At 44.1% G+C, this 14,511-nt stretch overlaps 1 protein-coding gene across 1 annotated transcript in view; it reads left to right on the forward strand.

The window, feature by feature from the left end:
• Positions 1-2,326: 2,326 nt before the first annotated feature.
• LOC119461814 (UPF0462 protein C4orf33 homolog) overlaps positions 2,327-14,511 on the forward strand; it is a 169,271-nt gene continuing 157,086 nt past the window's right edge. The window contains exon 1 of the mRNA XM_037723192.2: positions 2,327-2,397. Within this exon, the coding sequence (XP_037579120.2) occupies positions 2,374-2,397 (24 nt within the window). The 5' untranslated portion in view covers positions 2,327-2,373. The remainder of the gene's footprint in view (positions 2,398-14,511) is intronic.

Consider the following 14,511-nt stretch of genomic DNA (forward strand, 5'->3'; position numbering starts at 1 on the left):
ACTTCTGAGAGGCTGAGTGACTGCGCGGCCCGCGCGCCCTCTGTAGGATGTAATCTGCGGTGGGTGCCAGGGCGGAGGGCGCGCGTGCAAGGGCGAGCCGAGATGGCTGGTTGAGCCGGTTGAGCCGTGCGTGCTGTCTTCCCGCGCACCTGGCGTTGGAGGTCGCGTAAACCAAGTTTTGGAGGCGCAGCGCAGTTGAAATGTTGAACGCTCGCGTTGGGACAAGCATGCGCGATCCCCACTGCCAGCGCTCCTTATCACGCCCGCGTTGCGACAGCTAGTGCTTGTGTTCATCGAGTGAGATCTGTTGATGTTTGTTTATTTGCGCACATGACACCATGTTTCTTTAGTTGAGTAAACGAATGTTTGCAGCAATTTATACGTACTATAACTACGAGTATCATGTAATTGTCTAATGCTTTGAAATCGCTGTCAATGTTTTTCCTTTCAGGCGATACTTCCATTTTTTATGTTTGTGCTTTCCTTTCTTTTTCACTCTCTCTCCCTCTTTCTCCTTTTTCTAACCCCTATTTCCCTAGCGCAGTGCAGGGTAGCAAACCGGATTCTAACATCTGGTTAACCTCCCTGTCTTCCTCTCCCTCTCTCTCTCGTCTGAAATTATGGCCCATCTAATTCATGTAGTAAATAATATCAAATCATTCACGATTGAAGTATTGTAGTTAGAAAGCTTCAAGGGCGAGCCAGTACGTGGAAATTGTTCAACGGGGAGTCTACCTAGTTTCTTAGAGTAACGTTTCGTGTGGTCACGAAACAGGTTACATATCAATCAAAGAATTCTTTTTTGCATCTAATAACAGCATAAGGTTTGTTTTTGACCTAGTACCCCACACGAGAAAACAATAATGTAAGCGAGAGTGTATCAAAGCGTAATAGAGCTGACTTTTAAATTGTACCGGAACCTAGGCTCGTAACATATTTGTTATTCCGGTTGCCCTACTAATGTCTTTCCGAATGAATTCAGTGTGGCTAGACCAGTTAAATTTCTTGCGAAACCAATTACCTAGAAATTTAATGGCTCGTGCGTTTAGCAAAATCATTGCGTCTAAATTTAAGTTCTAAATTGTTAGGAATTGACTTGATCTTTGCCGGAATATAACATATTTTCTTTCGTCACTGTTTTTTTTGGCGGTTCATTTGCATGTAACCAACACGGCAGTTTCTTAAGCCATTTGCTCGCACACGCATATACACCATGAAGATTTCCACCACCAAAAGAAAGCGCAGAAGTGTCGTAAAGAAGGGGTAGTTAGGATGTTAACAATGTCGTTTATGTACAAGGTAAATACAGATGGGCCTATTATGGAACCTTCGGAAATCCCACACACCACAGTTTTACAGGCTGAATTTGCGCCGCGATAGCACGCACATTGTTTCCGTGACGCCAGGTAGCTGCTCAGTAGGGCACGTGGCAAACCTCTTATACCATTGAACGTAAGTTCAGGTTTTACTGAATCACAAGCTTTGCTGAAATCAAGTCACTTAGCGTGTAAATCTGATTTCCAACATTTTGTATTTTTGATCTTTGGTGTATAACAGTGCTTGCGCAGACGATTTGTGTTTTTGACAATTGACTTGCTCCGGAACAAAATTTACACGAGGTAGAAGGTGCGCAGCCGTCGTCTGTGCAAGAGAGTGTAAAGTGATTGTTAAAAGCAGTTGGCAAGCTTTTCCCCAGACAGAGCAATGCTGTTAAGTAAGAATGTCTCAGGAAAAGAGGCTTCTGGTTTCGTCACTTCCACTAGTGTTTTCCAGCGACAACAGGAACGTTTTGCAGCCTGCAGTAAACTCGTTTTGAAATTATTCTCGCTTGGCTTTCCTGAATCCCGACTTCGTTTTATTCCTAAACTTCTTGTATATTACTATTATCTCCATATAATTATGCCTCAGAAATTCAGTGAAAATTGTATTCCGTTTATATGTTTCCGTGTAGAGATAGTGCGTTATCCAGGGCTTCCATGCCTTTCATTGCACATTCCATGGTTACATATAGGAAAACAGCTATCAGATATACCTTACACAGGGCACACAATTTATTGTACGCTTCATATGCATCACGCCCTGTTATTTTATTGGACATTTTCTTTAAATTAGAGGCTACTTTAAAAAATTATTTCAGACGGTGCGACTTCTCTGTTTCATGTGTTTGTGAAAATGCTGAGCCACTCGTGCGCGGCTGCGAACCCCGTTTTTGAGGCCACCTGCGAATGAAGCCGAGCAGCCGCCGCCAGCTTTCGACTAGGCTCATCATGCCGGTGACACACCACACTTCCGGTTTCAGACACAACCTTCTCTCAGAGCGGCCAAACTCGCTGCGCTCAAGTGTTGTCTATTCGTGGAGTGCAATTTTCCGCCATGGGGACTGTCAGGCTACCGAAGGTATGCAGGCATCGAAAAATTGTTTTAAAAGAAATTTAGCGTAACGAAATTATGGAAATATTGACAATTTTGTTTGCAAACAACGTTTAGGTATTGTGGAACAACGGCTCCAGATTGCATGTTAATCGCGGGAGTGTGATAATGGGGTCGACTACGTCAAGCCATTTTTCCCCCGCACATTTACAGTTCATGGCTGCGTTTTGTTAGCCGTCCTTCTGTAGATTGAAATACAAAAATTATTTGCAGCTGTTGCGAGGAAGGTTCTATTTAGAGATAAAGACAAACTACAGGAAGTTATGCTAAGCGGGAAGCAACATGGTGTTGAAGTTGACACGACACGTCAGTTGATATTTTTGTTATTGATATAACGTAAAAGCCAATTCCCGGAATTACATAGGGGTGTCACAGCATTGAATATGTGGAGAAAAAAGTAAAGAAACAGCAAATACATTAAGACAAACAGACATACAAGTGAGCATAAGCGGATACAAAGAAAATATAAGAAAGCTCTAAACATAGAAATTTGACCACAATTCATAAGGAGAAGCCGTCACAACGTCGGCGTCTTGAACAACGTGACACAAACTCCGTAAGTGGGAACACCGATCTGGTGTTCAATAAGATCGTAAGCCGGAACGTACAGATTGAGTTGGACGACATGGGCAATGTCCTTAGAAGGGCGGTTGAAGCTGGCTTGGGTACTAGCGGGCCGATCTCATCAGTCGCGTCTTACACTTGACGCAAACCATGGTAAATAGCGACCATAAATCCTAGTAAAGCAAGATCGCTCTTCCCAGAGAGGCCGATACGTCGACTTGGCCTATCACGAAGTTGCTGCCAAATTCATGCTTTCACGGTGACCAGCGGTGCCCCTAACCTCGGTGCTGTGGTATACTGTGTTAGGACGTGGTACAGCAAACTATCACGGTTGAGCGCCGCGTGTTACGCACAGCTAAATCTCTATATTGGCGGCAGCGCAACACTAAAAGCGGGTTTAGTATTCGTTCGCCGCAAATCAAAGAAAGCGGCGGACTTCCTGTGGTAGCAGCCTGATGAAACATAGAAATCAATGTGATCCTAAATTTGAGAGCACCTCCGATCTTAATGGACCGATCGAGAATCTAGGTGGCAAACTATTGCGCGCATGGAAGTGGCCGTTCATCTGTGAGTTTTCCTTTACAACGTTCCGAAGAAAACGTGGGCTACATTGCCGATTCCCCTGGAGTATTCGAAAACAACCAGCTGCATGTTCTATAAGAATATATCATCATCATCATTATCAGCATATTTTTATGCCCACTGCAGGACGATCCCCAATTACTCCTGTCTTGGGCTAGCTGATTCCAATTTCCCCCTGAATATTTCCTAATTTCATCCCCCAACTAGTTTTCTACCGTCCTCGATTGCGCTTCTCTTCTCTTGGCACCCATTCTGTAGTTCTAATGATTCACTAGTGATCTACCCTACGCATTACATGGGCTGCTCAGCTCCATTTCTTTCTCTTAATGTGTAGGGCGCGGACGGAGCCGGCGATGCGTAAGGCAGTGGTCGTGTCTGAGGGAGTGCAGATAGCGATAACTCTGAGTGCGTACGCTTTCGACTGCGAGGTGTTACGGGCCGCATCTACGTATGCCGCCTCTGTGCTTGAGGCGTAGGCCTGCCAGTTATTCTACGATGCTTAGCGATTCGAACGCCGCCATATTTCAATTGGCTCGCGGCACCGTCACCTCTGGACCCTACGCCTTCTTCAACCCCTCGCTCGTCAGCCTGACGACAAGGACCCCTCACGCATCTCGCTAGTTTGGTTCCCTGCACACGCGGGCTACCCGGTTAGGGCCCATACGCGCTCAATCCGCACGCCCGCTCCGCATGCATGCGGACTGGGGCGGAAGCCTGTCCGATCGTCTGGACGGGCGGACGCAACTTTTCCATCTGCACGATCTACTGGAACTACAGACCTGCACAGATGTCCGGCTTCTATGGGAGCTGCTTGCGCCCACTTTCGTTCAACCGGTGGCCATAGGTGGCGCCTTTATAACCTGTTCGTCTGCTACTCGGCGGGTGGCTGGGCGGCGTTCGAATACATTTTCCTTCCTCCATGTTCGAATGTGTGCGCCTGCTCTTCTGTAGCGGGCTGCTAGCATATGTGACAATTTCTTACGAAGACAACAGCTAGTGTGTAAAAATTGTTTAAGTGTACTCATTGTATTGGTATGTAATAACGCGTAAAATAGTACACAAATTCTTTCTAGGTTTGAAATTATGCGGAAATTTTGCGCTGCTCCACACAAGAAAAAAAAAACTCTCTGATGGAGTGATTGTTTACGTGTTTGTTCGGCCCGTCAAATATGCATCGCAAAGCTTTTATGAAACTGTGAAAACTGATGCTAGAGTCCTTGCTTTGTTCTGATTTAGATGATAGCACACAGCAATATACCACAATGTGATCGTTTACGTTATCCCATCTGTAATTAACTCAAGCAAGCTGCATGTAGCTAAAGCTGAAGTTACATGCCTTCTGCAGCGTCTGCAGATTCACGCAGTTTGTGTGTCGTCTGCGTATACATATCGTCTGCGTGATTCTTTTAAATGTCCTTGTTCATATCAACATATCACGTTCTTTATTATTGTATTTCTTTATTACTCCATTGTACTATATTTTATACTATGAATCTTCTGGTAATCAGATTTTTTTCCCCTACTGCGAAGGCAACGGGAGGAAATGTTATCGTCTGCCGGCTGTACTCGTTGTTTTCCTTTCTTGCACCGCTCTTCCTACTGTACCTCGTGAATGAAATGAGAAGCAATCATTCGCAAATTTGTTTTCTTTTTTATTTTCGTGAATTGATGCATTTACAAATAATTTAAGCGATCTGGGGCTGCCGAAATAGCGGCACGAGCGCTGGAACTGATCGCAGAAGCAGACGACAGCGAACAGGTTATAACTAGCGCCACTCTGCTCGTATGTTCTAAACCTAGCGGGAAAAGGGGTGAACTAGACCTAGCGTGCTGGAGCAGGGAGATCTGTGCAGGTCTGTAGTTCAGTAGGTCGTGGCCATCCGCATGCCTGCTCGTCTCTCATTGGCTGGTACGAGGCGGACGGCGGAGGACGTCATCACGGCAAACATGGCGCTTGCTCGAAGCGGTGACGCGAGGCCTAGGCTACAGCAGCGTCAGAAACAGTCTATTTTGCTAGTTCTTGTGATCCTTACTAGTGTTATCCAGCACCCACGGAGATAGTCATCGAAGGCAGCAAGCCGGTGTACCCTCCCAGGCCTCGTCAGTGCGGGCGATCGCCGACAAAAACAGATGGAGCGGAGGAAGTGTGTTGTGTTTGCGCGAGCGTCGGAACAAATATTTCAAGCTGTCGACTTCGCGATTTCTTGTGCCGTGCTTCGCGTGTGCATTGCAAACGAGAAGGCCATCCCATACACGTGCGTTCCGAGTACGACACATGTTCAGGGCGTGGCGAAGTGAAAGGTGTCCGATCGGCGCACCCAGCGTACGCGACTTGTATGTGTTTTGTGTATGCGGTTCGTTGCCGCGAAGTGGTGAACGCCAGTCCTTTCAACCTTTAGAAGTGATGACAAGATCAGTAGCGATAATATTTGTTGCTTCGGTATCGCTGTCATTCCTCGTGTGCTATACTGCGTGAGCCGTTTTGCCACCTGCGATGCGCCGTGGTGACCGCGACGTTCGAGCTGTGTTGTTGCCGTTACGAAGTGTTCGCAAGGTACCAATCGGGATATTCATGTGTCGCAGCTGTACTAGGCGTAAAAGTGCCCGTTTTGTGCGATGTGCGTATACTCAGAAGTAGACTGTGCATATGTGTTGCCGATCGCATTTTCTTGTGTAGTACCCCGTTAGAGAAGCCCTATCACACCGCCCTTTCAGCTTCGTACATGTGTCGTTTTGTTTCAAAAGTTGTTACTGCACTTTTGAAGATGCTTCTATCGGTGAGGGTAATTGAGGGAACATCATAATAGTTACATACGTCAAGACATACTGCGCTGTGCTGAAATGTGGACGCGCCTGAGCACTAATGCTATGAATGTAAATTTCTAGCAGCCTTGATTTTTATCATGTGGGCAGTGTTGTGAAGATCAGGAATTTCTAGATTGCACGAAGTAAATAGCTTTATATTTTGTGGTGCAAGCGGCTTGCATACCCAAGAATGTTAACTGCTTGGTTTTTCGTGGTGACTAAGCGCAGAGTCTGTTTGTGAAGAAACCAGTGGTATTGTAGATGAATATGGTACGGGTAAGAACTGGATACTTCCTTATGATTAAGTACAGATTTACGTTTCCTGACAAAAACAACATGCATGTAAAAAAAATAACAAGACTGAACACAGGTATGGTGATATAATCTGCTAGCGGCCAGCAGAATCTCATGAAAGAAATTTTGTCCAGAGTTATTCCTCACTGGCTAGCTATGGTCACGTTAGTAATGCAGGCAGAATAAGCTAAACGAAAGTTTGCTGTTACTGTGTGCATCCACCCTATTTCATACTCTTACTGTGTGCATCCACCCTATTTCATACACGAGCCTTCAGTTTAATGCGAACAATATTTATCACACGTACCAGCGTTATCCGACTAAGAAGTGCTATACTTTTTATCCTCATGTTCATTCTGCCCACAGTCATTACCAAATAATGCGTGTTAAACTGACTTGAGCCTGCAAAGTATGTCCATTAGGTGTTTTTTGGTGAACTTTCATCTAGCTGTAAGCGTACTGCTATCTATCATTCATGGATAAACGATGTTGGACGCTATTAGTGGCCATCTCGGTGATGTTTATTTCGCACAGGCCATGGTTCCACTCATTAACTAAACAGTTTTCAGCTGCGCTGCCAGACTATGGAAAGAGGAGCCTCACCTCATCATTCTTAAGCATTTTCATGGCCACCGTACCTTGCGCCTGAGAATTAGACTGCTATCACAATAAAAAGGGTGCCTATTGGCTGTCATGAGAATATTCTGAACAAAAATTTTCGCAATTATGTCAGCATTAGTTGTGTGATTGAAGACAGCCAATGAGGACGAACGGGTGGCAAAATTTTCCAAGTGACTCTGCCAGCAGAGTATTTGCTCCCTATGTTATATTAGCCGCAATCTTTTGGTCCATGCGCTGCATTTTTCTTCCACACAAATTTACTACCCAGCCAGATAAAATATTGTCAAACCATCAATTTTAGGGACACTTCTTTATTATTATTATGGACACTTCTTTATATTATCATATTCTGGAAATGGTACCCAAGCCCAGCTTAGATCAGCAACATCAGCTTAACGTATGCACGCAGTTGAGTTGCTGCATGTGAGAAAAGAAGTAATTGTGAAACTAATAGTCGTCCAGTAAAAAAACTTATTTGTATTTACGTATTGATTGTGTAAGTTGTGTTGTTCATTTTATGCACACAGTAACACGTAAACACAAATTGTATGTGTACATTGTGTTTACATTCATGTGTGAATAAAACAGCACAACTCCTAATATCAATACATGTCACTCCAACTTGACCCCATGAAAGATGCTCTATATGGTACTCGGCTGGTCTTATTTAAATTTTATCATCTGATGCAGTTACATTTCTTGCCTGTATGTAAACCAGTTTATGAACTGTATCTGCTGCATGTGAGAATGCATATTTTAGGCCAATGACAGTACCTGAGGCAGCAGCTTTTTATTTATTCTTTGGGATCACTTGTTAGAGGCGTCTTGTTGATTATGCCATCTAAACAACTCGTATAAAGTTCTGTGTTTAATATACCAGCACTGAAATACTAAACACAGCTACACTACTTTGTACACTAGTGAGAGAATTCCACAGTTCATCATTCTGTCACATTTGTTCTTCAATCAGAAATGGTGACTGCATTTGGTGTCATGAGTTCTAGGCTCATTTTCACTTGGGCCTTTCGATGAAGTAAAATCTGCCTTTTCAACAGTGAATTTAGTGGAAAGCCACCACTGAACCAATATCTCCAAGACCAATTACTGCACGCTTTTGGCCAATCAGATTGTGTGCCAAACTATGTATGATACATAACTTCAGCTACACCAGTAATCACACAGCTGAAGCTGCTACACATAGTCAAGTCATTGATATAGGCAGAGGAAGATGTACTTATGAAACTGTTACTCATCACTTAATATGGGAATGACCCAAACCTTCGTGAGCTATATGTGAGCTGAAGCTGCTACATATAGTTAAGTCATTGATATAGGCAGAGGAAGATGTTGTACTTACGCAATTGTCACTCATCACTTGAAATGAATGGGAATGACCCAAACCTTCGTGAGATCGCAACCATATGACAGCACAAGGGGGAACTAAGCTGTACAATTGTGCCACCATCTCAGCTGGCTTGTCATGATGCTCTTGCCTGCCGGTTTCTTATTTATATTTAATAGCCCTTCTATGTTATGAATTCACAGCTTTCATAACAGTTACTGCGCTAATGAAGGCACTGCACACTTACCCCTACTGAAAGAGGTATCTGTACATGTAGAGCGGAGAGAATTTATACAGGTAAAAATACGTCAAATAAAGTATTTTCACATTAGAGGATATTCCACCGGCAATGATTGCACATTCAGAACGTGCAATAAGTGCCATGTGAGGAAAATGGAGATGTGTCGTGCCGAAAACCTGCTTGCCTTTTGAATATTGACATCAAGAAAAATTCCAGTCTGTACTTATGTCTTCTGTGTCGGAGGGTAGAACATCAAAGTAGAGATACAAAACGGGTGTTGTATGTAGTAGTCCATTACATACGTGCTACTCAAGTTGCACCAAACACAGCTATCAATGTGCACAGCATTGGACAAGTCTAGGGTTTGACGAAAACTCGTCTGGCGAGGAAAGAACATAGCTGTATAAACGTACACTCACCAACTGCTACCCCCACCAGTTTATAAAGACTGAAGAAAAGCGTGCTGCTGAACCCCCTATCAGGCCGATGAGAACAAGGAAATGGGCGTCTCTCCCCTATGCACGAGGCGTGAGCGAGTCACTGTCAAGAATTTTCAAAGATTATGATGTACAAATCTGCCACGTCCCTTCAAGCAAGCTAAAACAACTCATCCGAGTCAAAGACAGCCTCGAAAAAGAAAAATATCCCGGCGTCATCTACAACATTCCTTGCCAGGACTGCCAGGCGTGCTACGTGGGTGAGACGGGAAACTTTAAAAGAAGGCTACAGCAGCACCGCAATGATGTAACCAAACGACACACGGTTTCCAGCGCCCTATCAGAGCATCACGAGAAGACTGGTCACAGTATTAACTGGCATTCGGCTTCCATCATCGAAAGAGAGAAGAAATTATCATCGCGATTGCTTCGCGAATCATTTTGCATACAATCTACGACAAACACAATAAACCGGACACGGGGCCCCCTCCCTGAGTTGTACGCAAGCGCCTTACGTCTACCGACACATATATAATAAAGATCACCATGCATTCATTCATTGTGAACAAGGCACCCGCACTGGGCGCCGGAACTTCAATCTGTTGTTTTTGTGTTCTTCAGTTGGTGAGTGTACGTTTATACAGCCAAGCATTGGACAAGTGACCATGTGTATGTCTGACACATTAAAAATCTCTTGCACTGATCATTCTGAGCTGTAAATGTGAAATGCCTGCTGTTTTCAGCTACAAATAGTGCATATATATATGCACCACAAAGAGCTGATGTGACAAAAAATTGTTTACACCTGAGTGTTATATTGCTTTTCGTGCAGTGCTATGGTGCAGTGCTATGGTGCATTTCATGGTGTCTCAGTTTACTTCATACAGTTTCAAATTTACAGATTGCTTCACATGTTTATAGCTAAAAACCACGGAGAAAACCTCGGGAACCTACTTGCATTATGACTGAGAGGTCACAACACGAGTATTTGTGTGGTGTCCTTCCTGTTCAATGATGTGGTTTTGTACTGTAAGTGTAAAATGTCACACCAGCAAAGCTGAGCATCCACCCTTACATTTTAAATGATTTTTGAATGCTAGGCAGTTATGCTGATAAGCACATTCTGCCCACAAATCTGCACCACCTTAATTTAAGCACGATGGAGAGGGTTGTTTGTGCATAGCCAAGCTGTTCTGGCGTGCCTACAGGAATACAGCAGTGCCTGGTGGCACCGTATAGTTCAGGCGTAACAGTGAACAACTAGTAAAGAAATCGACTGATACCAAGCTGACCCATATGTAGGAGCATTATATTACCTGAGCCACATGCAAAGTTGCTTTCATTGTACTGAAAAACTACAGCTTTGATTTGTCAAGTTATTTTACTGTACACACACACAGTGCTGTTATAAAGTCAGTACAATGGTGAGCAATGCAGCAAGGAATGAAAGATTACTTGTGATGTGCGGATTTGAATAGTACATGTGAATGCATACCTCATTCATCAGTATTTTTTTCTTCTGGAACAATTTTATGTTTGGTACGGAGGAGCCACTGTGGCCTCCTGATGCAAATTACAGTGATCTCTTTCACGGTGCTCATGGGGGTACCATTCATTTGGCTAGTTGAATAGTGAATAGATAGATAATGGAGCACACCAATCTTGCAGTTCTATGCAGAACAGCTCGCGCATTATTCACTAAGACGAACCAAAGGAACTATTCGTTGGTTTGTTGTGAAAATAAAAAGGCGATAAATGTTTCCTCACTTTTTGTGCGGGCCTGTCTTCCACCATATGAGCCTTCATTTCATTGTCATGTGCATGTTAAAGCAGCTACTAATTAAGAAAGACAAAAACAAAACCACTTGCTACATCAACCTTTTCACACCACGAGCACTCACTGAGCTCACTGTGAAGCTAAGTCATTTAATAATCTTGGTTTGCTGTCAAACAAAATACAGGTACTGGCTAGCTGTTTGTTATGGTATGTATTTTTCCATTTACCTAAACTCTGGCTGTGCATCAGCTAGCTAGGTTGTTGCTACATAAATACATAGATAATGTGTAGCCCATGCCCAACTCACTAAAATAACTTGAGTAGAGCTTACAATAGTTCACATGATGTGCATCCTTTGTGAACATATTTTTCATATATAGAGTGATTGAAATAGAACACACATGTATGATGCTGACAGTTTCAAATGGTCTCAAGTCTATCATCTTTGTTTGCTGCCATGGCTGAGAGAGGGAACATGCCTATTATTGTACTGCTTAATTTTTGTTCACTTTGGTAATCTGTTTCACATTGTGTAAATGCTGAATTAGGTATAATTGCAGTATAATAGGTAATGAAAAGGTGGATGAGCTAGCCCGCAAAGGGCATGATCACATAAAATTTATAAAAGTGTTTTTCACTAAAAGTGAGGCTTCAGCTATGGCGAAGCGATATGTACTCAATGAACAGTGTAGAAGATGGTCTTCAACTTCAGGCAATTGCAAGTTTTTGTTCAACATCAACACAGAACTCCAATCAAGGCTACCATAATGTCTACCACGGCATCTGTTTCACCGGCTTAGACTGAATGTTGCATACATGAACAATCTTCTTTTTTGCCATGACCAGAGCACAAATCCATATTGTGACAACTGTCACACTGTGCAATCTCTAGAGCACATCTTGCTTGAGTGCCCAGCTTATAGAGACGAGCGACATCGATATAAAATGAACATGGAAAAGCTTGACCAAGGCCCCTTGACATTGACATGAATGTTGGGTTCCTGGCCTTGCCCATCAAAACAGCACAAAGCCCTGGACTTATTGCTTTAATGTATTGAAGTTTGCTGTCTAAACTCATGCACATCGTCTCATCAAGACTTTCTTTTGCCTTTGCCATCTACCATCATCACCTCAAACACTTACTCTACTGCTAATAACATGACACGAGCTGCATTTTTTTTTTCATTTTTCTTCTGCTTACCCTTTTCTAGGGCCTTACTTCTCCTTTGTCCCATTCGCTGCAGCGTAGCATTAGGCAAAAATATGCTTGCTGAACACTCTCATTTTCAATAAAGAGCTTTCTCTCTCTATATATAAGTAGTAAAGGGGCAATAGATTGGCCACCCAGGCTGACAAGAAAGAATGGAATTATTTGATTTCACTCGAAATAAGTTGTTTTATCAGCAATATAAATTAAATTTTTATTTGCTTTCAAATAAATATTCTGCTTGAAAACATCTCATGAGTATGTGTCTGCATGAGGTGACCACTATACGTACATATTGCTTTTATGCCAGTCATAATGAATTGTACCCACTTGCTGCTTAACCTTCAATTCCTTGCTGCGTCAAGTTAAGCACTTATGCACAACCTTTTACACACCGTAAGAACTTCATTCATGACTGAGCACATCTTCTAAGGTATTATTTTGTTTGGAAAGCTTACAAGCAGCAAGCATTCAATTTCTAAGAGGCACGTTTAATGCCGCACTTCGTCTTTGGTGGTTTTATATATGCAAAAAAAGGGCATTTCGTGCATCCAAGTGCTTTAAGCACACTCTTATAATTGGCAGAGTGAAAAAAAATCATGAACAAGCAATTGCAAGCATATCAGCAAGGTGTACTCAGAGCCTCACACGCGTGCTGAATAAGGAGGGCTGTCTTGTCGAGCTACGCAGCTATATTCCGCGACAGTTGTGCGTGTGTTCCGTGTTCTTGCAAACTGTCACTAGCACTACAGAAACGGCGTCATCGCACCGAACACGGGGATTTCAGTAGAATCGTTCGGCGATACTATCGCTTTCGCGTAACGTACGTAGAATGCGGCATGTTGAATGATTCGAGAGATTTTGCTCAACCAGCCAAGGCAGCGCGCACTGACAGTGATCGTCTTAGAATACGTCCCACGTTGCGACATGAGGCGATTGCAATACATTTTTTAAAGGTGGCGCAGATAGGATGATTATGCGGTGTTTGGATGACGGCGCCAATGCAACACATGCGGCTGCAGAACAGAATGTGACAGCCTAGAGTCGCATTTTCACCGTGACGCGGAAACTTGAAGTCGCATCTGCGAAAATATGCCAGTGTCGTCTGCTGTCAAAGGTAGTTGCCAACCTTGAACACTTTGCTCCGCCGAATAGTTGCCAGCTGTCAACAGACCGCGTCGTCCAATCGGAGTGCGCGTGCAATCCGCTCGTGCGGATGCAGCGAACGACGACTTTTTCGACACGATCCGCCTTTTGGCCTTCCGCCCTGGTCCGCAAGAGGGCGGAGGCGTGCGGAGCGGGCGTGAGGATTTAGCGCGTATGGGCCCTTCCACCACAAGCTCGAGGATTCGGCAACCGAGCGGCGGACAGTGCCACGGATCCCGAAGAGAGTCCCGGCGAGCCTCTCACCTCGTACCACGACATCCCGCAACACTACCAGCTCGCCCGCCAAACAAAACCGCCACCGCAACCCAAATTCACGAAACCCCGGCATATTGTGTGGCGTGTCCTCCAGACCCATTCGTTTCCTTGCCCGCAAATATACAGTCACATATACCTCGTAGTGCGCCCCGATCCTTGCCCACATACTCTGGGACTGCAGTGAGGATGCACCCCCGCCGAATCCCCTGACCACTCCCTTACCCGAAGCGTGGGATAACGTGCTCCGGAACTCTAGCCTCTACGTGCAACACCGGGCCATTCAACGAGCTGAGGAGGTGGCGGCCAGGCACCGCCTGACCACCATCCCTCCGTGAAATTTATTTTCACTTTAATAAGGTTGTCTCTCACTCTCTATTTTTCTTACTGTCAACTACAATATCCGCTATGCCTGTTTACTCTCTGATCCACACCGCTCTCTTCCTGACTCTTAACGTTACGCCTAACATTTTTTGTTCCATCGCTCTTTGTGCGGTCCTTAACTTGTTCTCGAGCTTCTTTGTTGACATCCAAATTAACCCGATATGTTAGCACCAGTAGAATGCAATGATTCCACATTCTTCTTTCCAACGAAAGTGGTAAGCTCCCAGTCAGGATTTGGAAATGCCTGCCGTATGCACTCCAACATTATGTTTGTCTTCTGCAAATTAATCTTCAACCCTACTCTTACACTTTCTCGGATAAGTTCCTCAATCATTTGTTGTCATTCGTCTCCATTGTAGCTGAATAGGACAATGTCATCTGCAAACCGAAGGTTGCTGAGATATTCGC

Source organism: Dermacentor silvarum, chromosome 8 (genome assembly GCF_013339745.2).
Source record: "Dermacentor silvarum isolate Dsil-2018 chromosome 8, BIME_Dsil_1.4, whole genome shotgun sequence".
Taxonomy (NCBI): Eukaryota; Metazoa; Arthropoda; class Arachnida; order Ixodida; family Ixodidae; genus Dermacentor; species Dermacentor silvarum.